Below are 18,064 nucleotides of genomic sequence, written 5' to 3'. Positions count from 1 at the left end.
CTAACCTGCTTTTGTAGCCACAGTTTTTAATGTAGCTGGCCCAGTTCACTTTCTGGTCAATGGTAATCTCTAGGATGTTTATGGTGGGGGATTCAGCAATGGTAATGCCATTGCATGTCATCATGAGATGCTTAGATTCTCTCTTGTTGGAGGTGGTCATTGCCTGGCATTTATGTGGCACAAATGCTACTTGCCACTTATCAGCCCAAGCCTGAATGTTCTCCAAGTCTTGCTGTATATGGACATAGTCTACTTCAGTATCTGAGGAGTCGTGAATGGTACTGAACATTATGCAATCATCCTTGAACATCCTCACTTCTGACCTTATGATAGAGGGAACATCATTGATGAAGCAGCTGAAGATGGTTGGACCTAGGACACTACCCTGAGGAACTCCTGGGATGAGATGATTGACCTTCGACAACCACAACCCCTATTCCTTTGTAATAGGTGTGACTCCAACCGGAGGAGTGTTTTCCCCTGATGCCCATTGACTTCAATTTTGCTAGAGCTCCTTGATGACACATTCATTTAAATGCTGTATTGATGCCAAGGGCAGTCACTCTGACTTCACCCCTTGACTTTAGCTCTTTTATTCATGGTTGGACCAAAGCTGTAATGCATTCAGGAGCTGAGTAGTCCTGGCAAAACCCAAATTGAGTTAAGTGTCACGTAGTAACATTCCTGATGTCACCTTCCATCACTTTACTGAAAATGGAGAGTAGACTGATGGAACAGCTTGGATTTGTCCTGCTTTTTGTGGACAGGACATACCTGGGCAATTTTCCACATTGTTGGGTAGATGCCAGTATTGTAGCTATAATGGAACAGCTGGACTGGGGACACTTGTTCTGGAGCACAAGTCTTCAGTACTGCAACAGCATGACAACAGTCGCATCCTTCTATTCACTGGACCCTTCTGGAACATATGGCACCCAAGTACCCACTTTTGGCGATTGGTCCTTGAATGCCATAGTCTTGTCCAACCATGGCAGATGGTGAAATTTGAATTCAATAAAAATCTGGAATTAAAAGTCTGATGATGACCATGAAACCTTTGTCGAGTTATGTAAAAACCCATGTAGTTCACTAATGTCATTTTAAGAAGGAAATCTGCCATCCTTGCCTGGCCTGGCCTACATGTGACTCCAGACCCACAGCAATGTGGTTGACTTTTAATTGCCTTCTGAAATGGCTTAGCAAGCCACTCGGTTGTATCAAACTGGTACAAAGTCTACCTACACCACATGGATTGCAGCAGTTCACGAGGCAACTCACCACCACCTCAAGGGCAATTAGGGATGGGCAATAAACGCTGGCCTAGCCAGCCACAAGCACATCCCGTGAATAAATTTTAAAAGGTCATGATGACTCCTCCTACCACCATTCAGCCCTGAGCTATTGTATTCTGTTTCTCAGGACTGTTCTTGCAAAACAGGGTGCCTCATCACCTATCAACTATTCAGATTCTGAGACTTTGTAATAAATCCCAATTAACTGTGAGGGATGAACCTTAATCGTTTGATTGCAATGTTAGATAACTACTCTATTACAATCACACCCTATTACCTTACCAGACCTTTCCTTAGGGCCCTCTCAATTCTAATACACCATATTCCCCAGAACTAAAGTCTATCTCGGACAGTTTTACATGATGCCTTTGAGTTCTTTGGATTTTCTCCAAGACCTCAGCCTTGATGAAAGCCTTTCTCATTGTATGTAAAGCATTCAAATATGCAGAACAAATAGAAGTCCCCTCTAGGGTCGGGGACTATTTATTGCCCAACACAGGAGATAATTTGTAATTCCTCTCCTAGACCAATTTGTAGGGACTATACCCTCCAACCAGATGAATTGAACTCTTTGCATGAACTGCCCATACCAGAGCAATTGTCAATTTTCAGTTTGTTGATCTGGTAGGATCTGTCACCACGTGATTCCTTTCAGAGTCCATATGTAAAAGGACTTTCAGCTGCAGTATTCATAATCATAATGTTCATGTCACTAAACTCATCATTAGCAAATTCCCCTGCATTATCAGATAGAAACTTAGCCAGTACCTCAAGTGCAATTCTTATCCGTTTCTCTGACTTTATGTACAATTACTCTTTTATCCTTGCCATGTAATGTTCCAACAGTAATACATCTGGTTTCTGTGTCTATAAAGTGTAAAATAAAAATTTGTCTTTTTGCCTCATGCGTTAAGATCCACAAGAAGGGCTATTAAATTGTCTGTGCAGCTTTAAAGAGATACAATAATGCCCTGATAGCGTACCTGCAGTTTACCTCGTCTTTCCAAAAACAATTGCTTTATCATGCTCCATGTCCAGTTCCATTTGTGTTTTTTCGTGGAAGACTTACTTAGCGACAAGGATATTGCATTAGAGATTACATCAGTACTAATAAAGCGTTTTACTCCAGCTATTTTTCACGAAATCACCATGCTTTTTAGTGAGCTCATTGTGTTGTCATCCCCGAACCTAAAACAAGTAGAATTTTCATTCTCCTTGACCTTACACTAATCCTCACCATAGAGCGTTTTGAGATAACATTTTAGCCAATCTGCTCCACATACACTGTTGAGGCGCAACCACTATCTAACACCACACGGTTAACTTAATCCGCAACTAATACACTCATCATCGGACTAAAGCTTCTTGTGACCAGTACAATTCCTTCAGACTCATCACTATCACCTTCAGCCTTCAAATTCTGTGTCATGCATCACTTCAAGAACCCTAATGTTCAGCTTTGGGCAGTTCTGATATTGAGTCACAATACACCCCTGTTAACTGTTCCTTGGGCATTCCTGAGGTTCATTCACCTATTACTACTCCAATCCTGTCATCTTCTGTAATATTCAGATCTGCTAAAAGTACTTTCTCATTACTTCTATCTGTAACTCTGTTTGTACTGGCACCTGAAATCACCCAGATATGGATGCAAAGTGCCATAAGCATTGAGTCTTCCATCCTTTGTGACACTGCGGAATGTCCCACTTGTGTCATCAAGGCTGCTGGAAATGGATGCTTCCCCAGGAATATTTTCAAGGTAGCAGACATCTGCTCCGAAAGAGAGTCTCTTTCCGAGAACCAAACCCCAGCTAAGACCAGGAGCCTGCCCATATGCGACACCTTGGGACAATCCAGTAATTTAAATCCAAACACAGAACAAGGAATTCAAATTGAATTTCTCAAAACTTTCATGCAGTCTGTTAAAAGTATACGATATATTCTTCCATGGAATAACTGCCCGTTTTTCGAAATCTATCAAAGTCTGACCATACTTTGCAGGCATCCAATAGTTCACCTGTTAAATTTCATCCACGAAACCTAATAGAAGAACCAAACCGTCCTCAGTATCCAACTGATAACCTTCCAGTTCTCAAAATTCTTGGGTTCTGATTTTATTTTTGTTAGTAAGTGACAATGCCAAGACCACACACCATGGTTCTTCTTTGGTAGGGATATTACGAGTGCCCACATATCTACTTCATTCTTCCATGGTCATAATGTTCAGATGCTGAGAACATCAGCAGGTAATCATAACCTGACAATTTACACTTGCTTTCATTCTTCACAAAAGCTACTCAGATTGTAATCTTGTTTTAAATTGTCTTCACTTCCAACCTTCAGGTTTAGGCAATCATTCTTTGGTACCATGTTAAACTTCTTAAAGTCAGTTGGTGAAGACGACCAGAAATCAATCTTTACGCAGTTTTAGATTTAGTTACAAAATGAAACATTTCAAATGTATCACTCCTCACTCGACAACCCACCAGCAGCGTCTGTAAGTGCTTCTATGTGCACAAGTAATTATCTAATGAGTGCCCCCACTCATTTAACCTTAATTTATACAACAGTTGCTTAGTAGAAATTAAAGGGAGAAGAGGGATGTGTTTAATGAACAGGGCTAATTATTTCTGATTTTAAAAACAAGTAAGGTTGAAATGGAAGATGTTCTCTTAATAGCCAAAAATGAAAGTAGTTCAGTTGGCAGCATGGGAAAGTCAGCCTTGATTTAACACTGCTAACACAGACTGCTGATAGAGAGGGAAAAGGAATGGTCTAAGTACAAGTAGCAGGAGGATCACTATAAGCATAAGTAAAAGTAGCAGTATCAGTACTGTGCTTATTGATCTACGTTGGTTCCTGGTCAGGCAACACCTCCATTTTAAATTCTCATTGTTGCATTTGAATCCCTTCACGCCCAAGCATCTATTTCTGTAATCTGCTCCACCCCTGCAACCCTTTGAAGTCTCTAAGCTCCTCCAGTTCTGGCCTATTTTAATTGCTCCAGCATTGGTGTCCATGGCTTCAGCTGTCCAGGCCCTAAGCTCTGAAATTCCCTCCCTGAAACTCTACACCAACCACTCCTCCTTAAAAGCACTCCTTAAAACTCACCGCTTTGCCGAAGCTTTTGCTCAGATTCCCTAATGTCTCACGATGTGGATCAGTGTCTTTTTGCCAGATAACGTTTCACTATGTTCAAGATTTTTCTGAGGGATGCAAAAGATTCCACAAGCAAAAGTGCTGGAAGCACACAGGAATCACTTGAGAGCACAGAGATTTTAGTGGAATCAGAACAAAGGTGAAGGAATTAAAAGAAGAGATTGCTCAATGATTCAGATGAAGAAAAATCAAGATTCAGTATTATCAATAGCAAAATGGTTCACCAAGTTATTTTTAAACTGAAACAGGAAGTGACAGTTAAGAGTTCAGTAAAAAAGTGAGGGCTGCTGTATTGTCCACTGCTACTTTCTACCCAGTATTTTAAATAAATCCATTACAGAGCCTAAACCATGCTTATTCTGCCACTTTCTGAAGTATAGATTGTAACCAAAGGGGCTTATCTTATCTAGTAATATTAAATGTTAACAAGGGTTTATTTTTCAACCACTTTTAATGCTACACTATTAAATATCATGCGGGTAAAATAACACCAGTTTGCCTGGAGTGAGGTATTTACCATACAGCATAAGAAAAATACACAGACAAAGCCTAAAAATGTAACCAATCCCTCCAATGGTGAAATTACAAAAATGTGATGATCTCCCAAGTTTCAATAAAAAAGATAAACATTGTATAATCTTGGGTATTAATTTAATGAACATATTTTGAAATTAACTATGCAACAATGTTTGTACAAACCCACTGTACAAGCTAAAGACATCTGCATTGTGATATTTGATTTAACAACAGTTGTTGCCAATTGTTTGGGGGGTTTTTTTAGCTGTATATTTTGATGTGATTACAAGTCATTTTGTAATTTGGACAGGTTTGAATAGTGAAAGGTAAATCCAGGACAGATGGAACACAAAATTGCTTTCGTAACCCCACTCGAAGTGTTGTGTTTACACAAAGCAAAATAAAAAATAAAATTCTAAAAATCCAATACTGTAAATGTCTACATGTCTTGCAATTGGTCTGTCCATTTTTCCCTTCCAGCAGATATCTCACATTGCTGGTATTCAGATTATTTGTATGTCTTCATGTGCCAAAGTCCATCATTTAAGTAATGCATGTTCTCAATTCCAATACCTTTGTTGACTTGTTCACTATGGACACAAAAGAAACAAAATCAAAAGGGATTTGACCATTTGTATTTGAACAAAATTTATTTTTAATTTTAAAGAAATGTAATTTTAAGCTGTGGTAACTTTCAAATCCAACCCAAATTTCCAACCAGCTAGTGAATTAATAATTATATTGCCATGATTGATATCAAAAATCAGCTTCAATGACTTTTTCAGTAATGCATTTACAAATCTTCCCAAGTTAACCAGTAGTTTAAACTGAAGGGCAAGTCCTCCAAAATTCGGTAAACCAATGTTTTCCTCCATAAGTAACCCCTGGAATATTATTGTACATAAAAATCCCTGAATTTATATAAGCATTTTATCAAATCAATGTATTGTACACAATGAATTCCTTTTCAAGGGCAGTAACTTAGGCAAGCAAAAAAAGTTTTAATCAGTCTGTCCCATAGCTACTGGCAGTGCAGCTGATAGTCTTTGAGGAGATAAACTAGGCCCACATTACATCTGGTACCCCTTCACAGCATGGGTCATTAAAGGAACGAAAGATCATTACAGTTTGTTTCTCATTGTTAATGGGAAGCTTTGTAAACCAGTACAAAAAAAAAAATATCAATTAATATGCGGAAACAAAAGAAGAGCAGGTCAGAGGCTGGGAACTCTGCAGTGAGTAACTCACCTCCTGACTCCCCAAAGCCTGTCCATCTTGCCTGTATGAGTATAGCTCCAACAACATAAGAAGCTCCACACCATCCAGGACAAAGCAGCCCGCTTGACTGGTGCTCCATCCACAAACATTCACTCCCTCAACCACTGATGCACAGATTCACTCCCTCAACCACTGATGCACAGTGGCAGCAGTATGTACCATCTACAAGATGCACTGCAGCAACTCACCAAGGCTTTTTCACAGCACCTTCCAAAGGAGGAACCTCTACACCACCAAGAAAGGTCAAGGGCAAAAGATACATGGGAACACCACCACCTGGAAGTTTCCCTCCAAGCCAAACACCACCCTGACTTGGAAATATATTGCTGTTTCTTCACTGTCACTGGGTCAAAATCCTGGAACTCTCTTCCTAACAGCACTGTGGGTGTACCTATGCCACATGGACTGCAGTGGTTCAAGAAGGCAGCTCACCATCGCTTTCTCAAGGGCAATAAATACTGGCCAAGCCAACGACACCCACATCCCATGAAAGAATTTAAAAAATCATGACCCTAATGTTATGTCAGTTCAGCATGTACCATGAATGAACAGCCATTCTCCAAGGCTGAAAAATCAACAGACAACTTTCTGAACTGTACTGATTTCTTAAAATTTCCAAAGTTAATTTTTTTAAAAAGGAAAATAACATTGTGTGGGTCATCGTCTTCATTCATTTCAGACTTCCAATAATGAATCCAGTTTCAATTGATGCAGTGAAAGTCTCCTCACTCTGACTTTTTCAGTTATCCTATTTGCTGCTGGAGGTAACACTGAACAAAAAGTAATGTTCAAATTAGTAGAGGCTTTGATGTGCAAAGACCCACGGTATCTCCGATATTTCGGTCTGGTCACAAGTGAGATGTCATCAATGAAGGCCTGTCTATATACTCCTTTTATGAATGCACATATTCTAGTTTTAATAAGGGCATACGCAATTAGCCAAGTTTAAATTCACTCAAGAATTTAATGATATGTTTTCAAGTATAGAGCAAAGAATTAAGGAATGGGGACAGGTATAGACGCAGGGACCTCTTCTCTATTGCACAGCGTAGGCTAGGTTTCAACTTACCTCACCCACTAAGCTTTCGGGGTTGGGGGAGGAGGAGGTTCAGTGAGGATAACCCAGAAGTCAGGATGGTATATTATGGAGTTTTAATTTGGCTTCCAATAGGCAAGGAGCAGTTCGTTTGAAGATGCAGTAACAGTTAAGTCCGTGCCCCCAAAGAGAGAGGTGAAGAAGTAAAAAGGCACTCACCTCCTGGATCTAACAGTCCTTACCTGGATTTAGCTGCCAGGTTTTCCAAGGCTTGAGAAACATTACCATCCACAGTGAAATATCAAACGAGGAATAACAATGAGGCATGCAACTTCATTATAATAACTGAAATACCAATCCACCTCCTTGGGATGGGTTGATTGGCTCTCTGTCTGACCCCCACCAACTGTTAAGATCAGAAGTGCGACGTGGGGGGAGTGGGGCTGGGTTTGGGGATCAGTTTTTCAACTGTTAACCTCCTTCCTGACCCTGAGGTCAAAATTTCCCCTATGGCTCAATTCTCACCTCAGCAGAACTGTGTAGCAGGCCGACATCCTACTGCCTCCAAGTGAGAATGTAATGTGTGTGTAATTGAGGATTCTTCTTTTATTTATGGGTCCATATCTACCAAGAACTGGATTGAAACTTTCAAACTCATTTTGCTATCTTTCCCATCAGCTACAGCTGGACCCCAGGAATGAAAGGTCACTGCATGATCCAATTCTTAAACCAATAAAACATGCAAGAAAGTGAAGAGATATTTACATTTTATCTGCTGGCATCTTCATAACTCCCACAGAGAGGGCATGTTGCTTGCCTTCTGCCATTATAGCCTATATTCAGTTAAGGAAACTTTCAGGTACCAAAAGAGTAAAGCAAAGTATGTGCATATGAACAATAACTGACAGAAAAAGACCAAATAGAAAAATAAAATGTTCAAATAAAATTGCATTATGTCTGTTTTTCTATATGTCTCTTTTACTCTAGTTCTAATAAGGGCATAACCAATTAGCCAAATTCACTCAAGAATTAAATGCTGTAAAAAAACTCTTCCAATGGATTAATTCTCAAACTATGGGGAACATGTATCCTATCCAGACAGGACAGGAAAGAAAAACAACAAAAGGAGAATGCAACTATATTTCAGCAAACATTAGTGATGAAGACAGGAAGAAGTATCAAATCTCTAGATAACAACACTCCTCCCCCCATCAGTAGCAGGACTGAATTTTTACGGGGTAAAGTTGACAGACGATGCATGCAGAGGCAAGAATTAATATAATGTTGACTTTGTGCATTAAGCAATATTTCTTGTTGTTTTCAATAGTAAAATACAGTTTGCACATTTGGGATTCAAAGAAAGCAATTTATAAATTTCCTGGCTTATGAAACTAAAAGAGTTCTGTATCAGTGTTGTTTTGCCTAATTTGTAATTTTTTGATTAATTAATAAAGGTTATTCGAAGTCAGTCAGGGCAGCAATTAGACTACAACAACTGACTTCAGTGCCTTTGGGATATGGAGAGGAAAAAAAATACAAATTTCATGCTTCCAATCACTATCAAGTGAACACGCTGCAAAAAGCATGAATCAACATCAGGTGAGAACAGAATGTGGCTGCTCGGTTTTAACCCCCAAATTCAGTAACTAGTCAACACTCACTATCAAGGCTGATACAGTTAGGTGGAGTAGTGGAGGGCTGATAGTGCCCCTGCGAGTCAATGGATTCGGGGAAGGGTGGGTATGGGGGTGTTTGAATTAGAAAGGAACAAAATCAAAACCTGACTAATGATCTTGCTCAATCATTTGCCAACCATGAGAAACCTACATCATATCCTATGGAAAGTACTTCACCCCAAGTATTACCCCATTTATCACAACTTCAAGGACTGATATCTAAAATTAAAATCTAAAAATTAAATTGCAAATTGCTATGAAGATGATGAGATCGTAAAACAATTTGATAAGCAACACACTTACCAGTAAGAATCAGCCTTCCTGGTAATAAATACTTTTTATTTTATGAAAAACAATCCATGTTTGGTCTCTAGTAAATAAAATAAGTCACATCAAGGATACAACTATAGTATCAGTGTCAGCTGGGTGAAGCTTTGCTCCAGGGGATGTTAGACCAGGACACATGATATTGGCCCCACTGAGCACAAACTTGATGGCCCCTTTATCAACCTGTTGATGTGGTAAGATAGTGGGATCTGTGATGAAGAATTGAAGATCAATAACATTATACTGACACAATATTTCAAATTAAACATTTTCATTACAGCCCAATTACCGTTAGTCACAAAATGCGTACCTCATGACATGTCTGCACATAAATGATTAAAAATAATCCAAGATAATCTCCCATAAATTCATTCGAAAAGAACTTGGCAAATAAAATTTCTCCTGTGGTCAATTTGAGATGGCTCCTTTCAATTTTGTCTGCTCCTGTCCTGAAGATTTTGACTCTGCTGTGACCTTGTCCAACTGGCCATTTTTCATGAGTTTGGGTGTCCCTAGACTATCTAACCATGAGGGTCGGGGTAGCATCACAGCTCAGCCTTATCCTGTTCACACCCAAGGTTCACTTGTATGGCTTACCAGGGTTGCGGGATAGCAATTAGAAATAGGAACAGTGAATGTACAATATAGTGAGTTTTTTCCCCCCCAACCCCCTGTTTTTTTTAAATGCCCTCCTGTTTGTCAGACATATCAACTGGTATCATTACAGCTGGTGGAGAGAGAGATCTGGCCAAAAAACTGAGAGCCATTTAGTGCTACACAAAGCTGTGTTATGCATTAGGCCAGAGGAAACCACAAACTGACAACTAATACAAAGCTTATTTAACTTATGTCAGCTTTGACAAGTTGGTAGCTCCAACCTATGTTAGAAAGTTGTGAGTTTAAGCCACAAATCAGAAAAAGTGAGATCTTTGCTATGTAAAAAGATGATATGATTAATAGTCTGGAAGGATATTGAGCTTTTTATCAGGCTGTATTATTCCCATTAACATAGAGGAGACAAATTTACTGGGCCAATTAAACAAGGCTCAATGGTTTGGAAAAAGGCTCAAGCTGAACATGCCATGTCTTATCCTGAACCAGGATTCCCCATTTGTCCTTATAAGGTATAGAGCCCCCTATAACGAGAATTCCTAATTCTCCAGCCCATCCGTGACTGACCCTACGTCCAGAGGATGGTATGCTCAGTAAGATGGGGTGCACCAGCCTTTAGAAGTTTGCACATGGAAGAAGCCTGAACTCATAAAGGAGTGAAATTTCTCTTTAAATTTAATATTGGTTCCCTTGCCAGTAGATCCTTCATTGTATCTTACATAGAAACTAGGAGCAGGAGCAGGCCATTCGGCCCTTCGAGCCTGCTCCGCCATTCATTATGATCATGGGAAGTAAGCAAGCATGCAGATATCCAAAGGCACCCTGTGCATTTTTGGGTCCAGAATCATCTGTTTTTATGAATGATTAAATTAATGTCATTTAAAACACAACTTTTCCTAAATTGTAACATTTTTTTAAAACAACACGAAACTGTTTGCCAGGATCTTGTATTGCAAAGCAGTGTTCTCGAGGAAAACAATTTTAATTTCCCCTCTTCTCTGAATAAATATTAGTGCTGCAGCTTTTGTGTTTTCCATTCTTCAATAAATGCTGATAACTACTAAATTACTTTCAGACCCAAGATGCCAAATGGGTGCTGATAAATCACTGCTTTAATAAATTTGGAAAACAGTGAGACATGCTGTTATTTTTACAGCTTGATTTCAAACTTAACCAGGAATAATGATGTCTATAAATAAGGTATTAATTATGATTTGTATATACTAGTGTGATTAAATGACAGGTACTGATGAGGGCAAAACATGTCAAGAGATATGCATAAATGGCAGATCCATTACGCTGCTGACTGTGCCTTGCTGTTTGCCAAGCAATAAAGAAATTCTGTGCACATGTGCAAGTATGCATGAACAGAAGTTATTTAATTGCCTGGTTGAACTGTATCATGAGACCCAGAAGGAATATGTTGGACTATATAGAATTTTTTTTTTACACTTAATTCATCAACAGTGTGTGTGGTAATGCTGCACCTAAAGTGACCCATAAACTAGTCAAGCGACAGTCCAACATACTCTTACTCAGAGAATCATACCTTACAGCCAGTGAGACGTGTGGCAGGGCTACAGAGTATTGATTTGATTTGTTGGTTGTGGTTTGCTCAGCTCGGTCTATAGCAGGGTGTCCAACCTTTTCGCGCAGGGGGCCACATTTCAACTTTTTCTTACTCATGGGGTCGATGAGCAAATTTTCAGAAAGATAAGGCATTTGAAATTTAGGAATGGAAACACCAATTGGCCAATCAGCCCTTCAAGTCTGTTCTATCATTCCAACTAATCTTAGCAGATCTGTGCCACAACTTCCTTTGCCTGCCTTTAATTCATGTCCCATGATGCCCTTCCATAATTAAAAAGGTACAGTGTCAGTTTTGAAGGCTCCAGCCGTCCCCCAGCATCCACAGGCTTTTGGAGGGAGTGAGTTCCAGTTTTCCACTACGCTTTGTGTGAGAATGCACTTCCTGATTTCACTCCTGAACAGCCTAGCCCCAATTTAAAAATCATGCCCCTTTTGCACAAGTTAATTGCTCACGGTGTTCGGGGTAATGTATTAGCATGGATTGAGGATTGGTTAACACAAAAGACAGAGAGTCAGAATTAATGGGTCATTTTCAGGTTGGAAAGACATAACTAGTGGAGTGCCACAAGGATTATTCACTATATTAAATGACTTGGAGGAGGAGGCAGAGTGTGAAATATCCAAATTTGCTGACGATGCAAAATAGGTGGGAAGCCATGTTGTGATGAGGACATAAGGAATCTGCAAGGGGATATTGATAGGTTGAGTGAGTGGGCAAAAACATGGCAGATGGAATTTGATGTAAGAAAGTGTGAAGTCATTCACTTTGGTAGGAAGAATCAAAAGGCAGACTATTATTTAAATAGGGAGAGGCTCTTTAAAAAAAAAGCACAGAGGGTTCTGGGCGTTCTTGTGCATGAAACACAACAAATTAGCATGCAGGTGCAGCAAATAATTAAAAAGGCAAATGGAATTTTGGTCTGTATTGCTAGGGGGTTGGAATTTAAAAATAGGCAAGTCTTGTTACAACTGTACAGGTTATTGGTGAGGCCTCACTTGGAATACTGTGTACAGTTTTGGTCCCCGTATTTAAGAAAGGATATACTGGCATTGGAAGCAGTTCAAAAGAGATTCAGTAGGCTGATTCCTGGGATCAAGGGGTTGACTTATCAAGAACGACTAAACAGGTTAGGTCTTTATTCATTAGAGTTTAGAAGAATGAGGGGTGATCTTATTGAAACGTACAAGATTCTGAGGGGACTTGACAGGGTAGGCATTGAGAAGATGTTTCCAATAGTTGGGAATCTCAAACTAGGGAACATAGTTACAGAATAAGGGGACACTCATTTAAAACTGAGATGCAAAGGAATTTCTCCTCTCAGAGAGTAGTGAACATCTAGAAGTCTCTACCCCAGAGAGTTGTGGAGACTAGATCACTGAAGGTATTTAAAGAAGAAATAGATTTTTGAAATATCAGGGAGTTGAGGGCGTGGAGGAGCTGGCATGAAAGAAGAGTTGAGGCCTGGGGCAAATCAGCCATGATCTTATTGAATAGCAGGGCGGGCTTGAGGGGCCAAATGGTCTATTCCTGCTCCAATTTCTTATGTTCTTACAAGCAATTCAAGGAGGCTCACCATCACCTTCTCAAGGGCAATTAGGGATGGGCAATTAATGCTGGCCTTGCCAGCAATACCCACAATGCATAAACTGAATAGAAAAACACACCTCCAAGGAGATGGTCTGACACTTCCTATCTTTAGTGCACTCAGGTTGACGACCCAACTCCCAAATTACAACTCTACTTCGGGAGTAATCAATGAATAATGTTGTACTAACTCATTGTATTATTCTGTTCTAAAAGGACTGAATTCCTTAAATTAAAGTTTATAAAAATGTAATTCCATGTAGAAAATAATGTAGCATCCATTCTTTCATAATACAACAACTCAGGCCAGAGCTTTTTAAAAGTATAACAAGATTGGATAAAGATAGGATCATTTCCATCAATATTTGTGAGTTTACAAGTCTGCAAATACACTTAATGGCAGTATACATACATTTGTGAAGTAAACGTAAGGTTGGGTAGAAAGGTCCCTCCCTCTGTCTGAAGAACAACAATTCTCCATTAACAGTCAGGATCTCTATATGTTCATGGCTACAAACAGAGGATAGAAAAATAGAATATTAGGATCTCAAGTTATGAAAATAATTAAAAAAACGAAATAATGCCCATATTATTTTACGAAAAGCAGAACATTTTAAGTAATCAGTTTTTCTCCCCTTCAGAAAAAATTTTGTAAAAACAAAAATGGCATTTTTTCTATTCATTAAATTATGGCACTTAAGGTATGGAGTAATTCATCTATTGAAATTAATACTTGCATTTGCATAGTCCCTTATTGCACCACAACATTTCAAAGCTTTTCACATCTAATTAGTTACTTTTTGAAGTAGTGACTGTTCTCGTGTAGGCAGCCATTCTACAGAAGCAACATGCCATAAACAGCAATGGGATGAACAACCCATTATTTTTTTGTTTGCTGGTTAAAAGGAATATTGGCTAGGCTACCAGGACAGCCTTCTGCTTTTTTTGAACGTTATAGTGGGATTATCAATGGCACCTAAACCACAGGAAAAGTGAAGTGTGACCATGGCCAAAAACCTTAGCCAAAACATTGCATCTTCAACAATTCAGCATTCTATCAGTCACACTACAATATCAGTTTACACTTTGACTCAAAATCTCCATTTTTGACATAGAGATTAGTGCTACCAACTGAACTAAGTTGACACCACTGACAAGCTTCTGAAGCATATTACACGTCCTTTCTGTACGAGGACTTGTGCAATTTAATTACATTCTGTGTGCAGATTCTTATTCCTTTTAAATGGCAAAACTAGGCATAAACCTAGAACTAACCACGTCAATTCCTCCTTGGTATAAAAACCAAGGTGTAGTACTGATTTCCTCCTTCTCCTGCATGCACCATTTCACATTGGGATTAGTTCCAGGAAAAGGACAGCCCTTGCAACTTAACACAAGAGCCATCTTTTTTAAATGCACCTTTTCATAAATTTTGTGGTCATCATTAAAGGGTGTTAACATTGGGGAATAGACCATTTCTACTTTGAGCAACCTATGTTAGCAAGTGCTCTTACTAAACATGAGCACCAAGTTGTCAGCTGTTTAAGACATATCAGGTTATCAGGATTCTGTTTTCATCCTACTTCCACATACACACACTTCCAGCAGGGGGCCACTGGTTAAGGAGCTTGATTGGAACCTTGACTTATTTTTCCTTTCCTCTGCCCAACAGGGATCAACTGTAGCATCCCACTGCTGCACAGGCTGGGTGCAACACTGATCAGGGGTCAAATATGGGAACCTCATCTATATGGCATAGTTCTATGCTGGGTGACACTTTAATCCATTTGGCTACTCAGCAGCAAAAGTTAAGCATTTTCACTTCTGATATTAAATCAGCAAAGTCAAACGGATGCTAATTTTCCATTTGATGCATAATAAAATCTAATATACAATTGGAGACAGATGGACACAAAATAGTGCACTGCTACTTACTAATCAGTAATAAATATGTAGGATTGATCATGTCCATGAATATTGTAAACAATTTCCACAATAAGAAGAGTATTAATTTATCCATCCATTTTATTTTCCTTTCTTTTTCCCCTCCTTTTCCTTCTTGGGAGGATTTCAATGATGCCATAAACTCTGCTAAATAGCAAGTAGATTCTAAATGATAATCTAGATGCATTGTGTTGTCACCCAGATTTCAGTGAAGTGCAATAGTGAGAGAGAGGAATATGTCTACTTATCCCAAGTTGTACATCGATAGATTTTATACTTTGAGATGTTGTGTCTGAAGAGTATTTTGAGCCATTTAAAGATTCAAAGGAAGTACTAAAAGTTACCTCACTTGTGCCTGGACAACTTAAAGTGATGTGTTAAGAATATCACATAACATTAAAGTGCTCTGGCTTGAGGGCAGAATTCGAATCTCCAACCACGTACAGGTCAAATCACACCCAGAGTACAGTATACATACCAGGACATATTGGAACCATTCAAGAAATGGAGGCATTACAGAGAACAGTAATGACATCTGGTGACAGGTGAACCGTGACAAATGGCCTGACAAACGATAGATCTCAAGACTCAAAGAGAGACACCTCAGAGGGTACCTTACAGAAGTACAAAAGATACTTAACAGGATTGAGAGTAAACTTACTGCAATATGTTATGGCAGCGTGACCAGAGTACTAACTTATACCAGATATCAGGAATAACTTCTTTACACAGACAGTAATCAACAGTTGAATGGACAGCCAAGTAAGGATGTCGAGGGCAGGATGCATTTAAGAAACTATGGAATAAGATGATTGGTTGGTATTCCGGAAAGCCAAAATCAAACAGATTATAGGGCCTTCTTCATCTGAACTTATCTTGTGATCTTGCAATATTTTCTTCAGTATATTGACAGTAAAATGTCAAGCCGACTGACAACACTGATTTAGATGCCAAACATTGGAACCAAATTTAGAAATAATGTGAAGATTATACTGTGCAATGATAAAATCAGCTAGTAGAATGTTAATTTTGTGTGTAATCGATATCACTATAGGAATATGAAAATTGGACTTCAAAAACTGAAGCAAGGCAGCAGCTGGAAGTGTGTTGAGTTGAGATGCTGCAAGTATATACTGAAAACGAACTGTATGAAAAGAATGAGAAAACCAGCACAAGAATTACAGAAATAATTATAAGGAAAATAACATAGCATTATTTGAGTCACCAGGAAAGGTTGCATCTGGAAAAGCATATTGTGAAGAGTTAAAAGGCAGTTACAAGTATGATTGAAGATGGGATGGAATTTGCAGATGCAACATAAACAATCCACCTGCACAGTGACTAAGTGTGGACTGCACGGATCACCAACTTCCTGAACAGGAAGAGCACTCAGAAGAGAAATATCACTTAATAATTAAATTTACATTTAGAAAACAAGAAGTTAAATTGTACCATTTTACTATTTTTACAGGGTCCTTCTTTGGCATGATTTGGTTCAACCATGGCTCAATTACTGGAAACTGATCCACCAACTGATTCTTAATGCCTTTAATAACAGATGTTTTCAGCTGGATGCAGTTTGAAACATTTTCCTTTTCATCAAATCTGTTAAGATAGAAAATAAATGAATCATTGTCACTGCTGACGTTTTCTAAAACACAACAGGCACCCTCCACTCCTACTCCAAATAAATACAATCATTTGGACACCGTATACAGTTTCAAAATTGTTCTTTCCCTTTTGCCAAGGATGCTGACTTTGCTGAGGTTCATTTCCATAATTGCCAATATCTATCCAATACCTCATCAAGTGGTTGTTCTTCATTCATGAGTTAGACAGTGAGTTTCAACAGGCACTTTGACCACAGGAGATATCACAGTCAAGCGTCCTCGCACCATTCGGCGTCACCAGATAAAATCAGCAGGAGCAGTCATGGCCAACTCCACATACCCATCACATTCACATAGGCCTCAGTATACCTTGGTGACAACCTTACCATTGCCATTAGCTGACCGAGCATCAGCTGGGGCCGAACTCAATGGCTCAGCTACTACACCTGAAATAAACTCTCAGAGCAATCCGTTAAGAATTCACTGTTCTAATAAACTATAATCGACCTGAAACGTTAGATGCTCTCTTCAGATGCTGCCAGACATGTTGCGTATTTCCAGTATTTTGTTTTTTTTTTAATTTCAGGTTTGAGGTAGGATCCGCAGTATTTTGCTTTTGTATTACTGTTCGAAATGGGGGAATCAATTTTTTTTTAAATGATATTAAGTTATTCAATACGTGAACTGACAACAAAAACTGTCAAACATATTTTCAGCTTGTAACGCTTAACCGCATGTTTTTGCTGAAAAAAATGACTCGATAAAAATCCTACACGAAAGGTCAGAAGGAAGAGGACAGCCCAGAAATCCTGGATTTTATTCCAAATCCATTGCGTGAAATAAAATCATATATTTATCACAGATGGGAAGATAAAACCAAGTGCAATAAATTAAACAGACAAGTTCAAACCAACATGGGGAATCCGAAGATCACAAACACTATTATTTCTGATAGGAAAATAGAAGCAACGATATGAAATGAAAAACTTACTTTTTAAACATTGCGCAGCCTCAGGAACTCCAATACCACGAGGCCCAACCGGAAATATACCACCTTACGGCAGGTCGCAACTACATAATAAATCACAGCAATGCGGTAAAATGGATTCTTCTGTATATTCTCAATAGTTCCAACCGGAGAGGGCAGTAGAGTAGCAAATAACTCAAAAAGCAAAATAACGTCCTTTCAAAAAAAACATGACATGACAATCATAAAGGACAATGAGTTAATTAAACATCAGTGAATAGTTTTGTTTTCTATTCCATTTGTGATAGTTCTAAACCGTTCCTCCTTTTTAAGCACTGACCGGGCAAGGCAGTTCCACTTCTGCATTCATGATCTGACCACGGTGTCAATTGGTGTGGAACAGCGGACTGGAAGCAAGAAGAAAATCCGATCCTCTGCTTCTTGCCGTGGCATGGTGTCTTAGGCATCACCA

The 18,064-nt window shown here is 39.0% G+C and overlaps 1 protein-coding gene and 1 long non-coding RNA gene across 2 annotated transcripts in view; one reads left to right on the top strand and one right to left on the bottom strand.

Moving 5' to 3' along the window:
• The window catches only part of LOC121281927, a 49,253-nt gene extending 32,527 nt beyond the window's left edge, over window positions 1-16,726 (top strand). Inside the window, exons 4-5 of the long non-coding RNA XR_005943977.1 lie at window positions 8,736-8,880; window positions 16,070-16,726. This is a non-coding gene — a long non-coding RNA (uncharacterized LOC121281927). The remainder of the gene's footprint in view (window positions 1-8,735; window positions 8,881-16,069) is intronic.
• mcts1 (MCTS1 re-initiation and release factor) lies at window positions 5,086-17,744 on the bottom strand. The gene is made up of 6 exons (XM_041195140.1): window positions 17,617-17,744; window positions 16,468-16,620; window positions 13,484-13,581; window positions 9,360-9,493; window positions 8,047-8,114; window positions 5,086-5,557 (listed from the first exon to the last, which is right to left on the bottom strand). The coding sequence occupies exons 1-6, from the start codon at window positions 17,625-17,627 to the stop codon at window positions 5,476-5,478; spliced, it is 546 nt and encodes a 181-aa protein (XP_041051074.1). The 5' UTR covers window positions 17,628-17,744; the 3' UTR covers window positions 5,086-5,475.
• Window positions 17,745-18,064: the final 320 nt, after the last annotated feature.

This window comes from Carcharodon carcharias, chromosome 9 (genome assembly GCF_017639515.1).
Source record: "Carcharodon carcharias isolate sCarCar2 chromosome 9, sCarCar2.pri, whole genome shotgun sequence".
In the NCBI taxonomy this organism is placed as follows: Eukaryota; Metazoa; Chordata; class Chondrichthyes; order Lamniformes; family Lamnidae; genus Carcharodon; species Carcharodon carcharias.
The sequence above is the reverse complement of the archived record's forward strand: the minus strand, read 5'-3'. Positions and strand labels throughout refer to the sequence as shown.

What these genes read in the sequence shown, in the direction of transcription:
- mcts1 (XM_041195140.1), bottom strand. An exon ending in CTTACGTTTACTTCACAAAT is followed by an intron (nt 9,494 to 13,483) that starts GTATGTATACTG and finishes TCTTCATCACAG; the next exon opens with ATCCCACTATCTTACCACAT. An exon ending in CTGACACTGATACTATAGTT is followed by an intron (nt 8,115 to 9,359) that starts GTATCCTTGATG and finishes AACTGAATATAG; the next exon opens with GCTATAATGGCAGAAGGCAA.